Source organism: Cydia strobilella, chromosome Z, assembly GCF_947568885.1.
Source record: "Cydia strobilella chromosome Z, ilCydStro3.1, whole genome shotgun sequence".
In the NCBI taxonomy this organism is placed as follows: domain Eukaryota; kingdom Metazoa; phylum Arthropoda; class Insecta; order Lepidoptera; family Tortricidae; genus Cydia; species Cydia strobilella.
The window spans coordinates 23312893-23331179 of record NC_086068.1 but is presented as its reverse complement, the minus strand read 5'-3'; the positions used below and the strand labels follow the sequence as shown (position 1 = coordinate 23331179).

The window sequence follows — 18287 nt, the reverse complement described above, 5'->3', positions numbered from 1 at the left end:
GAAACGTGTCCATTCGAAAAGTGGTGTGCCGGACCAGCCTTTGATATGGTGTTCCCTAACTCGTAACCTACTCGTGCTTTGTAGTTAGATATTAATGAGAGTGTATACCGAGCAGCAGTAACGGCACTTGTACTCGAGGAAGTCGGCGCCGTGCTTGGGGCAGGTGCGCGCGCCGGCCACGTCGCTGCAGGCGCCGCACACCAGCTCGGCCGGCTCCCACCAGCCGCTCGTCTCTGCCTCGCACCGCGCCAGCCCTCCGAAGTACGCCTGTACGACAGTTCCTTATTGGCCATTTGTAATCAAAGTGGTACCCCCAAGTTGCATTTTACATTTTAGAATTTTTCATTATTTCCTACATCCGATATCGGATTGGATAATATGAAAACGCTCTAAGGATGGAAAACTGGAAAGAGGTCGTGATTCTGAGTACAAATAACATAAAAATTCCCAATTCTAACACAAAGTTGCCGGGTACAACTTCAAATAGAAATGCTCGCCCTGTTAGAATTAGAACAACTGAAAGAGATGGCGTTGTACAGCGTCATGTTTAGTGGTCACTGGATTATCAAGCCTCATCTTTTGATAGTTACCGCATAATGTACGGAGCTGTACAGAGTCATCTACATCAGCTGTCATTCCAAGTAATAACCAATTTATAGTATTTTATAGAATAGTATCTACAGATTACTATTAAAAATGCACTGATTAAAAATTATCACAAAATATAATGAAAAACCGGCCACGTGCGAGTCGGACTCGCGTTCCAAGGGTTCCGTACATTACATAATTTAAACAATGTATTTATTATGATGTGAAACGTGAGTGAAATGTCTTTAAAAAACCCGTAGGGGTCGGATCAAAAACTAAGTAATTAAGTCCGACTCACGATTGACTGCACTTTTCTAATAGGTTTTCCTGTGATATATAGATATAGATCTATTTTGTATATTTTTTTCATAATTTTAGACCCAGTAGTTTCGGAGATAAAGGGGGGGGGGAATAGTCATTTTTTGCCTATTTTCTTGAATAACTTCTAAACTGTTTATCTTAAAATTATAAAGAAAATATATTTGAGATTCTCACAATGAGCTCTTTCATTTGATATGTAACACGATATAGTTTGACAAACTTTATTTTTTAATTTTCTCATTTACCCCCAAAAGTGCCCCACAAACACACAAACAAACTTACATATGTGTACCAAATTTCAACTTAATTGGTCCAGTTGTTTCGGAGAAAATAGGCTGTGACAGACGGACAGACAGACAGACAGACGCACGAGTGATCCTATAAGGGTTCCGTTTTTTCCTTTTGAGATACGGAACCCTAAAAATTCACATAATGTGCTGTCACTTGTTTTCCGAACCACTCCTTATAATAGTTATAATAGATAGATAATAAAGTATAATAGAAATTTTGTATTTTTTAAGCATTTTCCTAGTAATGCTTTAAAAAATACTAATAAAAATAATAAAATGGGTCGTACAGATTTTATTGTAAGGTTAACAAGTTCGTGTCTTTCCTGTAGAAATTTATTAGAATAAAAGGCTAATTTGTACTGCACCTTTACAGGCGAAATATATTTTTTCAATAGCAACTCAAATAAGAAATACTTGATATATGTATAATGGGGTCGGGTCGGGTCGTTAACTTTAGTTGTATTGTGTATGCCTGGTATTTGTTCGAGTCACTATACTATACTATACCTTGCCACATTTATGGCACACGTAGTACGCGTATCGCTCCATGGCGTAGGAGGCGGGGTCCTGGGGCGTGCGTGCGCGGCCGCCCGTCGCGCTGCCGGCCGCCGTGGCCAGCCCCTCGTACTCTAGCCGCATCAGCGCTTTGCGCCGCACCTCCTCGCGCAGCCTTCTGATCGGCGCTAGCAGCTCCTCCAGTGTCCAGTGGCACATGTCCTCCTATTATATTTTAAAACTTATTTTCACCACACCAACTGGTAAATTATGATAAGACCTATTTGGCATTCGCCGTAGCATTTGAGTAGCGTAAGTTATTTGACATTTAGGATATCGAATATTCTAGACAATTATAAATAGTAATAACAAAAGAGTATGAACTCTAAGTTCTTAGAAATAAAGTAGAATTTAATATATAGATACACTCAAGTTACTGATAAGTTTGTTAATTAATGATAACTTTGTTTTCCGCTTACTGCTCCTACACTAGCTACTTTAGATTAGAAATTATTTTATTAAGGTAGGGCACACAAGGTTTATTAACACATTGCTTATTATTTTATTACATCATTTTTGTATAACTGTTTGTTGCCTAAATAAAAAATAATAATAATAATAAAATAAAAAAAACAACGTATTACGTAAATAATGCCAAACAAACTGTATTTTTGTGTTTATCAGGTTACATTCTAAAATATCATTTTCTGGTTATAGAAAATACCTCCGCGTGGAAGATTTATTATATAGCTATTATTTCGGCACACAATACGGCATTTTAAATTTAATAAACAATATTTTGTTACATAAACATACGTGTCACATGAACGTCATTCAAGTATGTAGTTAGTTAACAAAACTACTGAGCATAGTGTGTGCATACAGTGAGTCGACCACGACAATCTGTACAATACCTATACAAGGGAACGCCCACTTGCCATCTCCATCCTACTCCGTGGGTTTGATTTTGTTCGATATATTACAGTTATAGCCGGTCAAACAACTTTGTCAGTAGAAAAAGGCGCGAAATCAAAATTTTCTATGGTACAATTATCCATCGTGCCAATTTTTTTTAAATTTGCCGCTTTTTTCAACTGGCGGAAATGGCTTGACCGACTTTAGTGTTTTCGTCGCGTTGGTGTGGTGAAAAACTTTGTGTTTCACTCGGAAGCAAAATTTGTTTTACCCTCGTGCCTTGAAACCCTCGCAACGCTCAAGATTCCATTTTCGAAATTTTGGAATCTTTCTCTTGCTCGGGTGTCAGTATTAGCACGAGCGGTTGAACAACAACTTTAGTATTTTACTGTTTAATATAAATCAATAAATCATCATCATCATCATTCGCTATTTACTGTTTAATACAAGCAGAAACGTCTGCGAACGATGCTATTAAGCGTAGAAATAAATTAAAAGTGAAATAAAAATGTACTGTCGTGGGTGGGACTTGAACCCACGACCACAGGACTAGTACAGTGCTCTACCATCTGAGCCACCAAGACCGTACCCAATGCAGCGAATATCCAAGACAGTGAATTTTTCCTCTTTTAATTTATTTCTAAGCTTAATATAAATATTGTTAATAATCAAAACACTCACTAAAACAAGCAAAACTAAAACAAGTTAATCACTGAAGCAAATGAGCGTGTGCATTTCCACCGTAGGACGTGGAAATGCCTAATACCTTATCCCAATGGACCATCTAATTGGACAATATGAGGAGAAAACCGTGAGACGTAATTTAAAACAACAACTCTTATATAGCTCACAGTATACAACTGCAAAATGATAGTAAAAATCACATGACTTACCTTGCATATAGGGCACATGGAGAAGGAGAATGTAATTCTGGGCCCTATCCATTTATTGGCTAAAACTTTCTTACAGCAGTGCAGGTGAAACACATGTCCACATTTCAACTGTTGACAATGAATAGAGTTAATACTGTGATTTATAGAAATACAATGGGACACAAACAGGTGAAAAACGGAATTAATAATCAAAAGCATATCATATAATTATGTATGTAGGTACTTAACATGGAACTTCAGCAAGAATATTACATTACCAAACATGTTTGTCCATAAAATATTTTCAAAATAGCAATATAATTATAATTTCAAGTCTTTTCAAGGTACCTATAATATACCTTACTATATTATAGTTATTTACGATACAAGTGCGGAAAAGAGGAAAATCGACACGAGTTGCGAATTACCTATTCGCACGTGTATCGTACAACGTTTTACAGTACATATGGCCCTTTAAACTTTCGACATATGCACGAAAAGTGGTCTTTTTCGCACTAGTGCACATGTCGAAAGTTTAAAGGGCCATATGTACTGTAAAACGTTGTACGATACACGTCCGAATAGGTAATTCGCAACTCGTGTCGATTTAAAATACTCTGTTTAATAATTAAACTTATTTGCCATGATATGTTTTTTTTATTTACTCGCACAATGATAGTAAATCATTGTATGATACACGTGCGTAAAGATGATTTCCGCACTTGTTGCATAAATAGCTATTTCTACCTATATAATAAGAATAACAAAAAGATACCCTTTTGAAGCATAAAAAGATATTTTTTCTCAAACATGCTATGTAATATTGATATTACGTTCTTTATATTAGGCTGGGAAGTATCACGTCTCCGGCGCGGCTAGACGAGGGGACTGTTATGAAATTTCATACAAAGTTGCAGGCCTAGGCCGGGAAGTGGCTCTTTTTTAATTTCCATTTCACATATATTTGTGACACAGCATCATGGCATTCAGCCAAAAAAAACTATAACCAATATTTGCTTATGGTTCGGAATAACATTCTGCCAATAACCCTTTAAAAAACTAACAATAATATATTTTGTAGTTTTATTTGTATCAAATTTACAAAAAAATTATAAATAAAACATTATTAACAAATTCCAATAATATTTAATTGCAAATTTACCTACAAATCAGATTTAAAATATAGTTGGTCAAACCAGCTTGTCAGTAAATAAGATCAAAAAAACTATTCTCATCCTTTTCTTTTGGGTGCTAGTACTAGTGTAATACAAAAAGATAGTATGATTATCTCCGTCTATGTTTGAAATGAGACAGTCCTTTGACAAATTATATTTCATTTAAATATTAGCGGTAAAAATGTCTACTCAAACACGCGTAGGTATTTTTTTAATCGTTTTGGAGGTAAAGTTGAGTTCATTGTGTATGTGTAATTCTATTTTATTGGATTTATTGTGCGTTGTTGATTGTGTTATTTAATAATATAAGTTCCGACGAAAATATTAAATGAATACCTGTTAATTATACTCCATGTTTAAGGCAACGATGTATGTGAAGCATAATATCAACATAAAAAACTATGTAATCTTAGTTATGCGGCTAAAACTACAGTCAGAAGGATGCAAGGCGAAAAATCAAAGATACATAAATATATCTTGAAAATTTGTGTAATAAATTGATAAACTTCTACATGTGTAAAATATACGACTCGTGTGAAAAAGATAGGTACAGGTGGTAGTTATATTTTGTGCCTAGTTTACTTTTAGTTTCTTTAGAATTAAAACTTTGATTTCGTGGAGATTTCTTTATTTATTTCATTGCATGTTTGAGAAAAGCACTATACATACATCGGCGTGAAAAGGGGTTGTCGGCCTCATAACTATCCGGCCTCACTACGTTCGGCCGTATATATGCATTCGGCCGGCAACCCCTTACTTCCCGGCCTCTGTAGTAATGTACTATTGCTCGGCGGCTTACTTATAATACTTGGCAATTATTTGATATTTCGTTGCTAATTATTAAACTGAAGTTAATTTCCAGCAAATGGGTACCAAATCACAAATGCAGGCCCATTTGGATGGTTCAAGAACTTGCATGCAATATTCGGTACATTGTTAACTACAATGAATTCAGTCGATCGACCAAATACCTACTGCAATCTAACGAGCATGTACCTGTATAGCGGGCGCAGCTTGCAGCGGGTCGGTGAAGCAGATCATGCACATGTCGTCGGCGTCCTGGCGCAGTGGCACCGGCGCGTCGGCCGCGGCACCCGCGCCGCAACCAAACAGGCACGGCAGGCACGCACGCTCGCCGCGTACGCCGCCGCACGCGTGCCCGCACGCCAGCACGCGCACGCACGCCTCCCGCCCGTGCTCCTTATATGAAAGTTAATACTTTTAACTTTACTCGTTACAAGATTTGTGCAAATATGAATAGATTATTGCTTATTATAATGGAATTGCAGGAATCAAACGATGTTTCGTGAGTTATGAAGTCCACCCCTGATTTACGAAGATCGCGAACCGAGAAGCGCTGGTTACCTGGCACTGATGATCTGCGCATACGTTCCCGATAGCGAGCAGGCCGGAGTTGCCTTGCGCGCCGCAGAAGCGGCACGTCCCGGCCAGCGGAGGCGCGCCGCCTGCAGGCTCGACGCGCGCGCACGCCTCCACGCCGCGGAACTCGGCCAATGCCTTCAGCGTGCGTCGGTCCACCAGCAACAACAGCCAGAACAGCTTCGCGCGCCCGCAGCCCTCGTGGATGTCAATACGGATTGCGCTCTCTTCCTCTTTACAAATCTTGATAACAAAACATGAGAGTTATTATGGTTTCTTTTTCATAAAAAAATGGTACAAATAGAGGTGAATCTTGCAAATTATATTGCTGTATAAATGTAACATACTCATCACTTAGTGGCTTCGTTATGTATAAACGCGCTACAATACTCAATTAACTATTAATCGTTTTATCTTAATCTACCATTTTGACTTATGTATTTGTAAATAAGGGTGGTATTCCACCTGTGCACCTGTCTAATTTTCATTTTGTCTTTCAAAGTAGAATACAAAAAGTATATTTTGAATTTGCAGAAATCTGTTCAAAGAGTAGATCACTTGTAAGTGCCAACCTTTACTTTAAATTTTGTCTAAGCAATTTTCAGTCAACTCTAAGTCTTACAAATATGCTATTAAATAAGCCATACATTATATATACTAAATAAGTCAAATTGAAATAGGTACCTAATATTTATTTGTAATATCTGTTCTGATCTCAATTTAGTTGAACCAATGTTATATAGTTAAGTTTACGTGCTGACGCGATCGCTTGAACAGGACTGGTCTCCGTGACCACGGACGACCAGCGTCAAGATACCTGAAAGGTAACTTGACATCAAGCTGAGGGGAGACCTTTTCAGTGACGTTTATGTTTTATATTAACAAAAGATTTGTATTACATTTAAGCAATACTGTAAGCGTCCTGAATAAATTTATTTTCTTTCTTTCTTCTTTCTTTCTTTCTAAATTCTTTGTCCAATATGTATTTGCATCTCACATTTTGCTTAGTGAGAGAGTGAGATGCAATGCACATTGATTAGGCCAAGATATTGGCCAGGTGTAACTGTAATACCAACCTAAGGAATAAAATTAATGTAAATGAACTAATTGAGGTTTGTTTGTATGAGGAATGAGCAGAGTCGGCATTAACCGGCAACATGTCCTAAATATCACACTCGCGCCCTTGCGCGTAATACTTAATAAAGGCCCTTTAAAAAAACCGTCAAGTGCGAGTTCGTTAAACTCACGCACCGAGGGTTCCGTACAAACTTTAAACTTTGTCATCACGAGACTTTTGACCAGAATCACAATGAGGGCTACCGTTTTTGTGCTCACCAGTTGGCACCACTGTATATGTAGGTCCAGAAAAATAGATCGCAAAATTCTTCTATGCTTATTTTTATAAATTCAATACGTTCTATATACACAAAGGTATTTTAATGTGTCATATTTTCAACCTGTTTAATTTTGCATATATTTTAGTTGGCACTTTTCTTAAACCACTAACATTTATTGAGTTATACGAGTAGGTATCTATTGTTTACCATGATGTCCACGATTAACCAAAGGTGGACAAAGATTTACCACAATTATGAATAAAGAGTGAAAATTCCCGATAAAAAAGCTTGAAACCTCCAAAACTTCTATGCATTTTGACATTTTGAAAGACTAAGAATAACCCAGGCATATCACGATCTGCCTAATATATTGATATTCCTAGCTTCATACCGGGCGCATCGTAAAATGACATGAAACGCCGGCATTTCGTGATCTGACTAGCGACAACTAGCCATATCGTGTAATCTTCAAGGGTTTCAAGTGGAAAGATAAATATCAATTATAAATTAGAATTATATTGTATTAAGCGACTATATTTTACGGTTTTACAACAAAACAAAATGGAAAAACAGCTAAACCACATATGATGCCGTAGATAATCTACTCGATCAGCTGATGCTTTTCCGCCATTTTGCCGCAAACCAAACTGCGAAATCGCCGTGAACGTGTGATATTCCTAGGCAGATCATGAAACGCCGACATTTCATCATCTGCCTAGCGACCACTAGCCATATCGTGCAAACTTCAAGTTGAGATATTCCTAGGCATATCATGAAACGCCGCCATTTCATGATCTGACTAAGATTAACCCAGGCATATCACAATATGCCTTATAGTAGCAGATACGGCATATATGGTCGACCTTCACCCATACGTCTGACGGATGAAACTTATATTTTATGAAAGAAAATATGTTCCTGAACATAAATAAATAGGGTTGCCTAAAGAAATATGGTCAAGGCTATTTTAAATAAATTTTTGAAAATATTTTTTTTTATTCAAATTTCACCGATTTGTCTGACGAACGAAATAAGTTCCAATGGAAAGTATACAACTTGTACAACATGAATAAATTAGGTTGCCTATGTTTTTCCGGTCACTATTATGAGGTTGCCGTGTTTAAACGGGTGAGTTAAAATCGATAATTGCACCCATCTGTCTGACGCTTGAATTGCATATCAAAATAATGGTAATTGTATGCGAATACAATGGTATAGGGTTGCCTGCAAAAATCCGGTCACAAATAAGGGTTACCAGGCTTTAAAAGAAAATAAAAAGGAAAGACTTTTAGCGATAACTCAAAAACGGCTTAACTGATCACGATTGTTTTAACTATTTTCGAATGTGTTTATTAATCACTATTTTTGTGATTTTTTTCATAATTTTTGGATGCATGGTTCAAAAGTTAGAAGGAAAAACCCTTTTTTTTCCTTTCTAAATAATTATTTCCGAAATGATTGACTTTATCAAAAAATGTTGTTTAAAGACCCCTATTTATTTTGAAAGACCTATCTAACGACACCCCACACTATAGGGTTGAAATAATAAAAAAATTGTCATACACATTTTGTTTCTTTCAAAGCGATTATTTCCGAAAATATTCACTTTATCAAAAAATGTTTTTCTAAAATCCATATTTATTTTAAAAGACCTATCCAACGACATCCCACATTATAGGGTTGAAACGAAACAAAAAATCCTTACATACATTTTGTTTCTTTCGAGGCGATTATTTCCGAAAATATTCACTTTATCAACAATTGATTTTTGAAAACCCCTATTCATTTTAAAAGACCTATCGAACAATATCCGGCACTATAGGTTTGAAATGAAAGAAAAAATCCTGACATACATTTTATTTCTTTGGAAGGGATTATTTCCGCAAATATTCACTGTCAAAAAATGTTGTTTAAAGACCCCTATTTATTTTGAAAGACCTATCTAACGACATCCCACACTATAGGGTTGAAACAATAAAAAAATTGTCACACACATTTTGTTTCTTTCAAAGCGATTATTTTCGAAAATATTCACTTTATCAAAAAATGTTTTTCTAAAATCCCTATTTATTTTAAAAGACCTATCCAACGACATCCCACATTATAGGGTTGAAACTAACCAAAAAATCCTTACATACATTTTGTTTCTTTCGAGGCGATTATTTCCGAAAATATTCACTTTATCAACAATTAATTTCAGAAAACCCCTATCCATTTTAAAATACCTATCCAACGACATCCCACACCATAGGGATAAAGTGAATATTTTAGGAGACAATCGCTTCGAAAGAAACAAAATGTGTGTAACATTTTTTTTATCGTTTCAACCCTACAGTGCTGGATATTGTTGGATAGGTCTTTTAAAATGAATAGGGATTTTAGAAAATCATTTTTTGATTAAGTGAATAATTTCGGAAATAATCGCTTTGAAAGAAACAAAATGTGTGTGACAATTTTTTTATTGTTTCAACCCTATAGTGTGGGGTGTCGTTAGATAGGTCTTTCAAAATAAATAGGGGTCTTGAAACAACATTTTTTTATAAAGTGAATCATTTTGGAAATAATTATTTAGAAAGGAAAAAAAGGGTTTTTCCTTCTAACCTTTGAACCATGCATCCAAAAATTATGAAAAAAATCACAAAAATAGTAATTAATAAACACATTCGAAAATAGTTAAAACAATCATGATCAGTTAAGCCGTTTTTGAGCTATCGCTAGAAGTCTTTTCTTTTAAAGCCTTGACAACCCTTATTTGTGACCGGATTTTTGGAGGCAACCCTATACCATTGTATTCGCAATAAAATTACCATTATTTTGATATATAATTCAAGCGTCAGACAGATGGGTGCAATTATCGATTTTAACTCACCCGTTTAAACACGGCAACCTCATAATAGTGACCGGAAAAACATAGGCAACCTAATTTATTCATGTTGTACAAGTTGTATACTTTCCATTGGAACTTATTTCGTTCGTCAGATAAATAGGTGAAATTTGAAGAAAAAAATTTTTTTTCAAAAATTTATTGAAAATAGCCTTGACCATATTTCTTTAGGCAACCCTATTTGCTTATGTTCAGGAACATACTTTCTTTCATAAAATGTAAGTTTCATCCGTCAGACGTATGGGTGAAGGTCGACCATATATGCCGTATCTTAGACTATTATAAAAGATGCGGCAGATAGATACCGGGCGCATCGTAAAATAATTGCATTTTTTACCACTGGTGGCGCTGCATTCTATGTGGCGCTGCGGCCGCCAGTGTTGCCAGATCGTAGCCATTAGTGCGGAGCAAATTAAAAAAATGTAGGCGCGAAGGAATATCGTAGGTACGTATTTTTTGTGAAAATTGTGTATTGGAAAAGGCCCCTCCAGACTATGTGCGTAAATCGCGGCGCGACTTCGCGGAGATGACGTATGACTCCACACTCGCCCAACTTCACGGCGATTTCGATGCGACGATCTTCCTAGGAATATCACACCTTGAAGTTTGCACGATATGGCTGGTGGTCGCTAGGCAGATCATGAAATGCCGGCGTTTCATGATCTGCCTAGGAATATCACCCCGTGAGGTTTGCACGATATGGCTGGTAATCGCTAGGCAGATCACGTAATGCCGGCATTTCATGATCTGCCTAGAAATATCACACCTTGAAGTTTGCTCGATTTGGCTAGTAGTCTCTAGGCCGATCATGAAATGCCGGCGTTTCATGATCTGCCTAGGAATATCACCCCGTGAGGTTTGCACGATATAGCTGGTGATCACTAGGCAGATCACAAAATGCCGGCGTTTCATGATCTGCCTAGGAACATCACAACTTGAAGTTTGCACGATATGGCTAGTGGTCGCTAGGCAGATCATGAAACACCCTACTTATTTGATATGCCTAAACGTCGCCGGGCAAATCGTTAAACGTTGAGGTTTGAACTATATGGCCGGTAGTCGCTAGTCAGATCGTGAAATGGCGGCGTTTCATGATATGCCTAGGAGTATCTCGATATGCCCGGTTTTAATCTGCCGCCGACATATATAATGTTTATTATAGTAATTTATAGTTATATTTAGGTTTTAGTTTTATTTCTTATTTATAGGATTTTAATTAGTGATAACGATAAACCGTTACCGTGTAATTTTTTGTACGTATATTTTTTGTACGTAATCAATGTTTAATGGTGAAATAAAGAAATATAATAAAATTTTGAACATCCAAACTCTTTGGGGAGGACGTCTGCATTACGGTCAATGAGATTGTCTATGCTGCTCAAAGAAATATGTCATGGAGTGATGACGTCACAGTTTGGCTCGCTTCTGAACGGTGTTTCAATCAAAATGACCGATTGAAGAATTTTGCAGTTTTAGTTTATTGAAAACATTAATAATCCTAATGTTTATACTGAAATTGGGCCATTATTTTGAATCATATTACCATAATGAATGTTTGTTTGAAACCATTATTTCCATGATTGTTTGTTGCTGTCATCCTGCATAGATAGGCACTGAATAGTCAGTGACCTGACCACAAAACATATGGCGCAGCACAGCAACAGCAAAAAAGTGTTTTGAATGATTCACGGTTAGTTTCACCAGACTTATGTCAAAAGGTAATCACGGTCTATATCCCGGTCAATATAAGTCTAATAAAAAGTGTTGATTAAAACCTGTGAAAAAGGGCAAAGTTTTTATACTTGCAAACATCATACATATCCCCAGGAGAAGGATCACGAAGTGGGCCATCAAAACATAATGAAACGTACATTTTTTCATTGAATTTTTAAGGAAACAACAACGAAGAAAAAATTACTGAATAATATAAAATACACAGATAATTCTTACTATTTTCAGTAAAGCAAAAACCAAGTGTATTTAACATTAAAAATGAAAAGATTCCGCACAGTGTTAAGTGCATTATAGTAAATATTTTTTGGGAATAATCTAGTTATTTTGTTGCGCTCATTATTTGACTTATTTGTGCACGGTCCCAATAGTAAGCAAGTTGCTCACCAATAGTTAAATAGTGTTGTGTTAGTAGAATGCACGTTGTATACCTGTCTGTGATGCGTGCGAGCGACGCGGTTGAGGTGCAAACATCGGTCGCACTCGGCGCACAGCGCGCCGCAGATGCGGCACTCCACCACTGCGACCGTGGCGCCGTCGTCGTGGTTAGCGCAGTACGGCCGCGTCTCCCCCGCCGACTCGCGCCCGCGGGACTCACGCGAGTCCCCACTACTGAACGATGAACGATTAACAATAATATTTTCACTTCAGCAGCTCGAACAAGCCTACTTTCATCACTCCCTGGAGTGAGGAAAGTGCGACTTTACAACTAGTGAAGTTATTTTACATCTCGTGTTTTTGAGTCCCTCGCTACGCTCAAGATTCTAACTTAGAATCACTCGCTTCGCTCGCGATTTAATTAAAGAATCTTTCGCGTTCTCGGGACTCCAAAAAAACACTCGCAAGAAAAACCAACTTTCCTCTCTTGTTGCACAAATAACTATTCCGCGTGTTATATCTCGCTAACTCGCTGCTGACCTGTAAAATTGTATTTTATGAATAAAGTATTGAATTGAATTGAATTTAATTTAATTAGATAGATACTAATATCTGAATAGATTTTTATCTAACAGCGACATCGAAGTTGAAGCTACAGCCTAAATAGGGAATACTATGCGAAACTCTGCGTAGGGGGCACCACTACCACAATCTGAGGGTCTATCGCGAAACAAGAACATCGAAATTTAGTTATCTAATAGCTCTGTTACTGCATATTCGAGCGATAAAGAGGCAGACAGCGAAATTTCGGATTTGCGTTTCCCGGTAGGTCCCCTGCAAACAAACCGCCTTGATGCATCAATGTCATATTTTATTAATTATTATCTCTGAAAACTTGTTAAAAAACTGTTAAAGCCATAGTGTTACTCTATGGTTTACTAATGGGGCTAGTGCTGCACTCTGGTGGCAGAACATTGCAGTAATGTTGGGAAAATGATTTGATATTTTGTGTCAAAATAATTGTCAATAAATTGTCACTCAAACAACACAAAATTGGCATATGCCAACTGAGAGGATATTATTTTCAATTCACAAAATGTACACTTAATAAATTATGTGCCTTTTTATCCGTGTCAGATGTTTTAACGCATTCACTGCCAGGGGGCCTGGCCTGGGAACAAACTTGTATGACGGTGAACGCACATGTGCGTTGGGGGCAGTGAATGTGTTAAGTAAAGCAGAGACCCGCCTGTTGCTATCTCTATTCCAAGCGCATAATTATATAGCTGTCACGCTCGCACAGTGACATTGACAACCGGCATCATGGGCGGGACAGCGAAGCTGAAGAAGCTCCCTTAACTTTACATATATAGGTAGTTATGCCTATCTGTCTCTCGTTTTACGTATTCTAGTAGTTACCTACTCGTTACCAAGAATTAACGATTAACGTGTGTTCAAATACTTAAATAAAAACAGATTACTGACTTTATATTTACTTTAAAAATTCCCATTCGAGTTAACATTCCCATCCCTAACTGTCTTTTATACAAGACAACGGCGACGAGGGACATGAAAAACGTTGAAAGGAGCAGTTTTTTTAAATGAATTATTATAATAAGAATGATTGGAAAATAATGGATTTATATAGCTGTGGTAAAACAATATTTTTTTTGATATGGAAAATTTTTTTTTCTAAAATTTATCGTGTGTGGTATCATACGAAAGGGCTTTTTGAGGCAATTCTAAAGATATATCACATCATTACATTTCGGCCATTTTTTTAAATTAAAACAAAAAGAATTTTCGAAACATACCAAGTTTGGGCTCCTCCAGATACGATATGGCTGTATTTTTTGTACAATACACCACCAATGATACGTGATATCCTCATGTCTAACCCCAAGAAAGCAATTTTGAAAATAATTACATTATTTTTTTTATTTTTCAATTTAACGGGGAAATTTTTTTAGGAACTGCGGGTCAAAAAATTTGTTTTGACCTCTAGTATGCGTGTGCCAAACGGCTAAACCTGTACATCGATTTACGGTTTTTTTATGCGAAGGACTTACACTACAGCGTGCAGCGTATCGTTGCCTTGTGTAGACACCGGACACCGGCGGTCCAAGGGTTAAAGTAAACCTGGTGCCACTAGTTACTAAGAACTAGAAACACTTGCACCCGATATACTTGACGGCGTGTCGTAATCTTGATAAACGCATCGTAATTTAACCTTTCGTATGCTTAGTAGCAGATCTGCTCCACATATATATATTCGTTTACATAACTATAGGTCCATTACTAGTAAAATATTATAGGTTTACTAGTAAAATGTCATTTTATAACATAACATTTTACTAGTAATAGACCTATAGTTATGTAAATGAATATTAATAAAAACTTATTACTAAGTACAAAATACAAATGACATGCATATTGTACATATAGTCCGACAAGAAATTGTAGAAAATTATTAAGAAGAACAAGATGGCAACAATTTAGTACGGATAACATGAAGTCACGATTGCTATGGCAATTTTTTGACATGCGCATACGAAAGGTTAAGAGTAAAAATAGTCACATACAGGTCGAGATGCGACTGGTCGCAGACACAGAGCGCCGCTAACGCCATCCAGAGCGTGGGCGCCAGCACGCAGCGTGACGGGTGGCGCTCAGGCTCTGCCACTTGCGCCACGGCGCCCGCCAGCGCCGCCAGCGCGCTGCGCGTCTCCGTGCCCCACGCCGCCGACAGCTTGCCCTGTACCACGCAACTTACATAATTATAACACTACAAATGACCAGGTCTCGCTCGCCAAACGTTTTATAATTTAGTATTTAGGACAGTGGCGGGTCGTCGGTACATTTCTTAGAATGAATATGTTTGGTATCCAATCATTCAGACGAAACAAGACATTTTTCTTAACTTAATTTAGGTGTGTCTGACGGCGGGCTTAGTCGAGATCCTAAGACTGATACAACTACTTGGAAAGTTGCTCTTCAATTCAAAGGAAATTGAAATAAAAAAGCCAACATATAAAATCATCTCCCTCTGCCCCAGCGTGGTTTCGCACGGTAAGGTGGCTCTAACCTACCCCGCTCGCCATTGAAGGCTTGGCCAAACACAAGGCGCGATGAGGGCGTGTTGAGAGCGCGAGGCCGGCGCGATCCGCGCGCGACCGGTTTGAACAGGCATCACGCGGCGCTGCGTCACGCCGTGTGTTTGGCCAAGCCTTTCAACCTAAAATATTATTAGTGCGTTTGAGTTTTTGCTTTATTAATGGCTAAATGTAAATATACTATACCCCATTAATTATTGATGTTTGTACTGAACATTGCAATGGAAAGGTATCCAATAAGTAAAAGTATAAACCTCGGCCATGTCAGTTAGAAGCTTAGAGACTAGGTGCGCGTGCTTCTTGGTGGTGTCGCCGCGCATGAACCACGGCACCTGCGGCGCGGGCGCCACGCTGCCGCCCAGCGTGGCCGCGCCCGACGCGCCCGATGCGCCCGCCGCGCCCTTCACCTTCACCTGCAGCGTGATCGCCTTGCCCAGATAGCACACCAGGTGCTCTACCAGCGTCACCCTACAAACATAATCATGACCTAGAAATAAAATGTCTACATCTGTACACTACAGTCGCTCATTTACTGACCGAAAATTTGAAAACCTGTTTTTATCTTACAGTACAAATTAACTCAATCAAATTCTTAATTGGAACAGCATTTGTTTTGTTTCATTAGATTTTAAAACAAAATTAATTTATTCCTATTTTCTAACACTTTTGATTCATATAATTCATATTACACTGATATTTTAATTTGCATAGTCATATAAGTACAATGTAATAAACTACACAAACTATGTCTAGTAGATACAGAAACTGAAAATATTAAATACCTTGGTGTTAAATCGTTGCCGTAGTTTACAGCTGCTAACATCTTCTGTGGTGGTATCTCTATAATAATTCTCCGTACTAAAGATATAACCTGAAAGAGAGATGTTTACTTTATTATACGACTCTTCATATCTATGTATGTAATTTACTAAAAATAGTAAATATTGGCATAATTAATGTTTTTTTTTTCATATTTATTTACTTATATTAATCATAACAAAAATTGTAAGTGCTTACTTGTCTTTGAACTCGTTCGCTGCCGGTGTGTAGAAGTGAAAGCAAATCCGAAAGCAGCTCCGTTCGTTGAGCGAGATGAGAACGCCCAACGGTGCTTCCGCTCAAAGCCAGAAGCTGCAATCGAATAACAATGTTAATATTCTGCACTGATATTATCCTTGTTGTTTACAATAAATAATACAGGGATGTAATGGGAGAGGGGCATCTCCCCCCTCCCCTATTACATCTCTATATAATAATATCGACCGAGATGCTCTAATGGAACTTTCAGGAGGAGTAGCAAAGAATGCGTTATTGGAAAGAAGTTTCTTATCGGACGGTTGGCGGATGGGGCTAGGCGAAGAAAAGTGTAAGGTTTTGCCGTCGCGAAAACCCGTCACGTCACGGCCCTCTTTTGTTTAAATTATTTCTCGAGAATAAGTAGCCTAATTTCACCGACTTACGTATATCCTATAGTGGCGCAGTTGACAAACAGCCGCTTAGAAACAGGTGGTAACAGCGACGATCCAGGTTTGATCCCCAGACGTGTATGCAGATATTTATTACTTTTTGTATTTTTTTGCATGAATTTCATATTTTTGATTGACTAAGCGAGTGTGAAGCTCGAGCTAAGCGTATCAGTTTCAGCTTGTATAGTCGTTCGATATGTAGCTGGCCCCGAATGGCTTATCCTTTGTCTATTGTTAAGTAAAACCGCATGTGCTACACACATCATTCCCAACAAATAAAGTCACTTACCAGAGGCCAGTACGTTGTTGAAGTAACTGTAATCATCATCCTCCTAGCGTTCGTTGTCGCGGCATTTTGTTTTGCCGGCTTACTGAGAACCTGGGGTGCGCTCGGCTCAGTGTTGGAGTTACTACATATTTCGAGTAAATACAGGCGAATTTAGTGCGCTTGAAAGTCCTGCGCTTATGACTGCCTAGTGCAAATAGACAGACGCAGTCAGCGAAACTTCTCAACCACTAAACGTGTGTGAGCAACGTGTTGATTTCTCTTTCTGACTGGCTAGCATGAGTTGCGTTGCGAGCGAGAACCCAACTCATGCTAGCGGGTCTAATGTTATAGGCGTTATAGCACACGGAATGTCGTTCATGCAAGAATGGCGGATACATATAAGGTATGAATGAAGACAGACCAGAGAGAGCATTTCGAAGCAGTAGTTGTCCTGGTGGTGGTGCGGCGCGGGCGCCTGTCCCGCGCTCTTCGCCTCGGCGCACAGCAGCGCCGTCTCCCAGTCGTCGCGCGCGCGGGCTGCCTCACACCCGATAGCACACACTATGTGCGACATCACCTTCGTACACACAAAAAATAGTGTTTATAGTTGACATTTTCTGGTGTGGTTTTTTGGACAAACCTTAATCTCATATTAAATCACATTTAGAAACGGGTCTATCGCGAATTTATTTTGTTACCTTTATTTACCGACCTTTAAACCGCGAAAGTTTTAAATGTTATATTGCAAACCTTAATCTGTTAAGCAATAGTAGATTGTTGACCAAGGGTGGAAAGTGAACCATATCACCCGAGATATTTTGGCGCTCGAACGACGTGACAGTGCCAATAGTTCGAGGGCGAGGTGGTTACTTTTACCCGAGTTAACACTCTACTTTTCATTTCGACTATAAGGAAAGTCAAACACAAGTTTCTGCCTAATTTCGGACGTACATTACAGCCCTAGGAATTAAAAAAATTTTGGATTTAAGGACCGTATCGCCTATGTGGTATCAGTAATCACACCTTTTACGAGCAAGTGTGATGAAAAATTGTTTTTTAAGAGTCCGCAGCAAG

General features: G+C 38.1%; 1 protein-coding gene across 1 annotated transcript in view; it reads right to left on the bottom strand.

The window, feature by feature from the left end:
• LOC134754459 (E3 ubiquitin-protein ligase MYCBP2) overlaps positions 1-18287 on the bottom strand; it is a 283481-nt gene that overhangs the window by 5699 nt on the left and 259495 nt on the right. The window contains exons 62-72 of the mRNA XM_063690792.1: positions 17635-17790; positions 16497-16610; positions 16262-16350; positions 15734-15947; positions 14949-15121; positions 12420-12600; positions 6022-6279; positions 5653-5856; positions 3503-3610; positions 1707-1919; positions 109-267 (exon numbers count right to left, since the gene is read on the bottom strand). Coding sequence (XP_063546862.1) covers positions 109-267; positions 1707-1919; positions 3503-3610; positions 5653-5856; positions 6022-6279; positions 12420-12600; positions 14949-15121; positions 15734-15947; positions 16262-16350; positions 16497-16610; positions 17635-17790 — 1869 coding nt within the window. The remainder of the gene's footprint in view (positions 1-108; positions 268-1706; positions 1920-3502; positions 3611-5652; positions 5857-6021; positions 6280-12419; positions 12601-14948; positions 15122-15733; positions 15948-16261; positions 16351-16496; positions 16611-17634; positions 17791-18287) is intronic.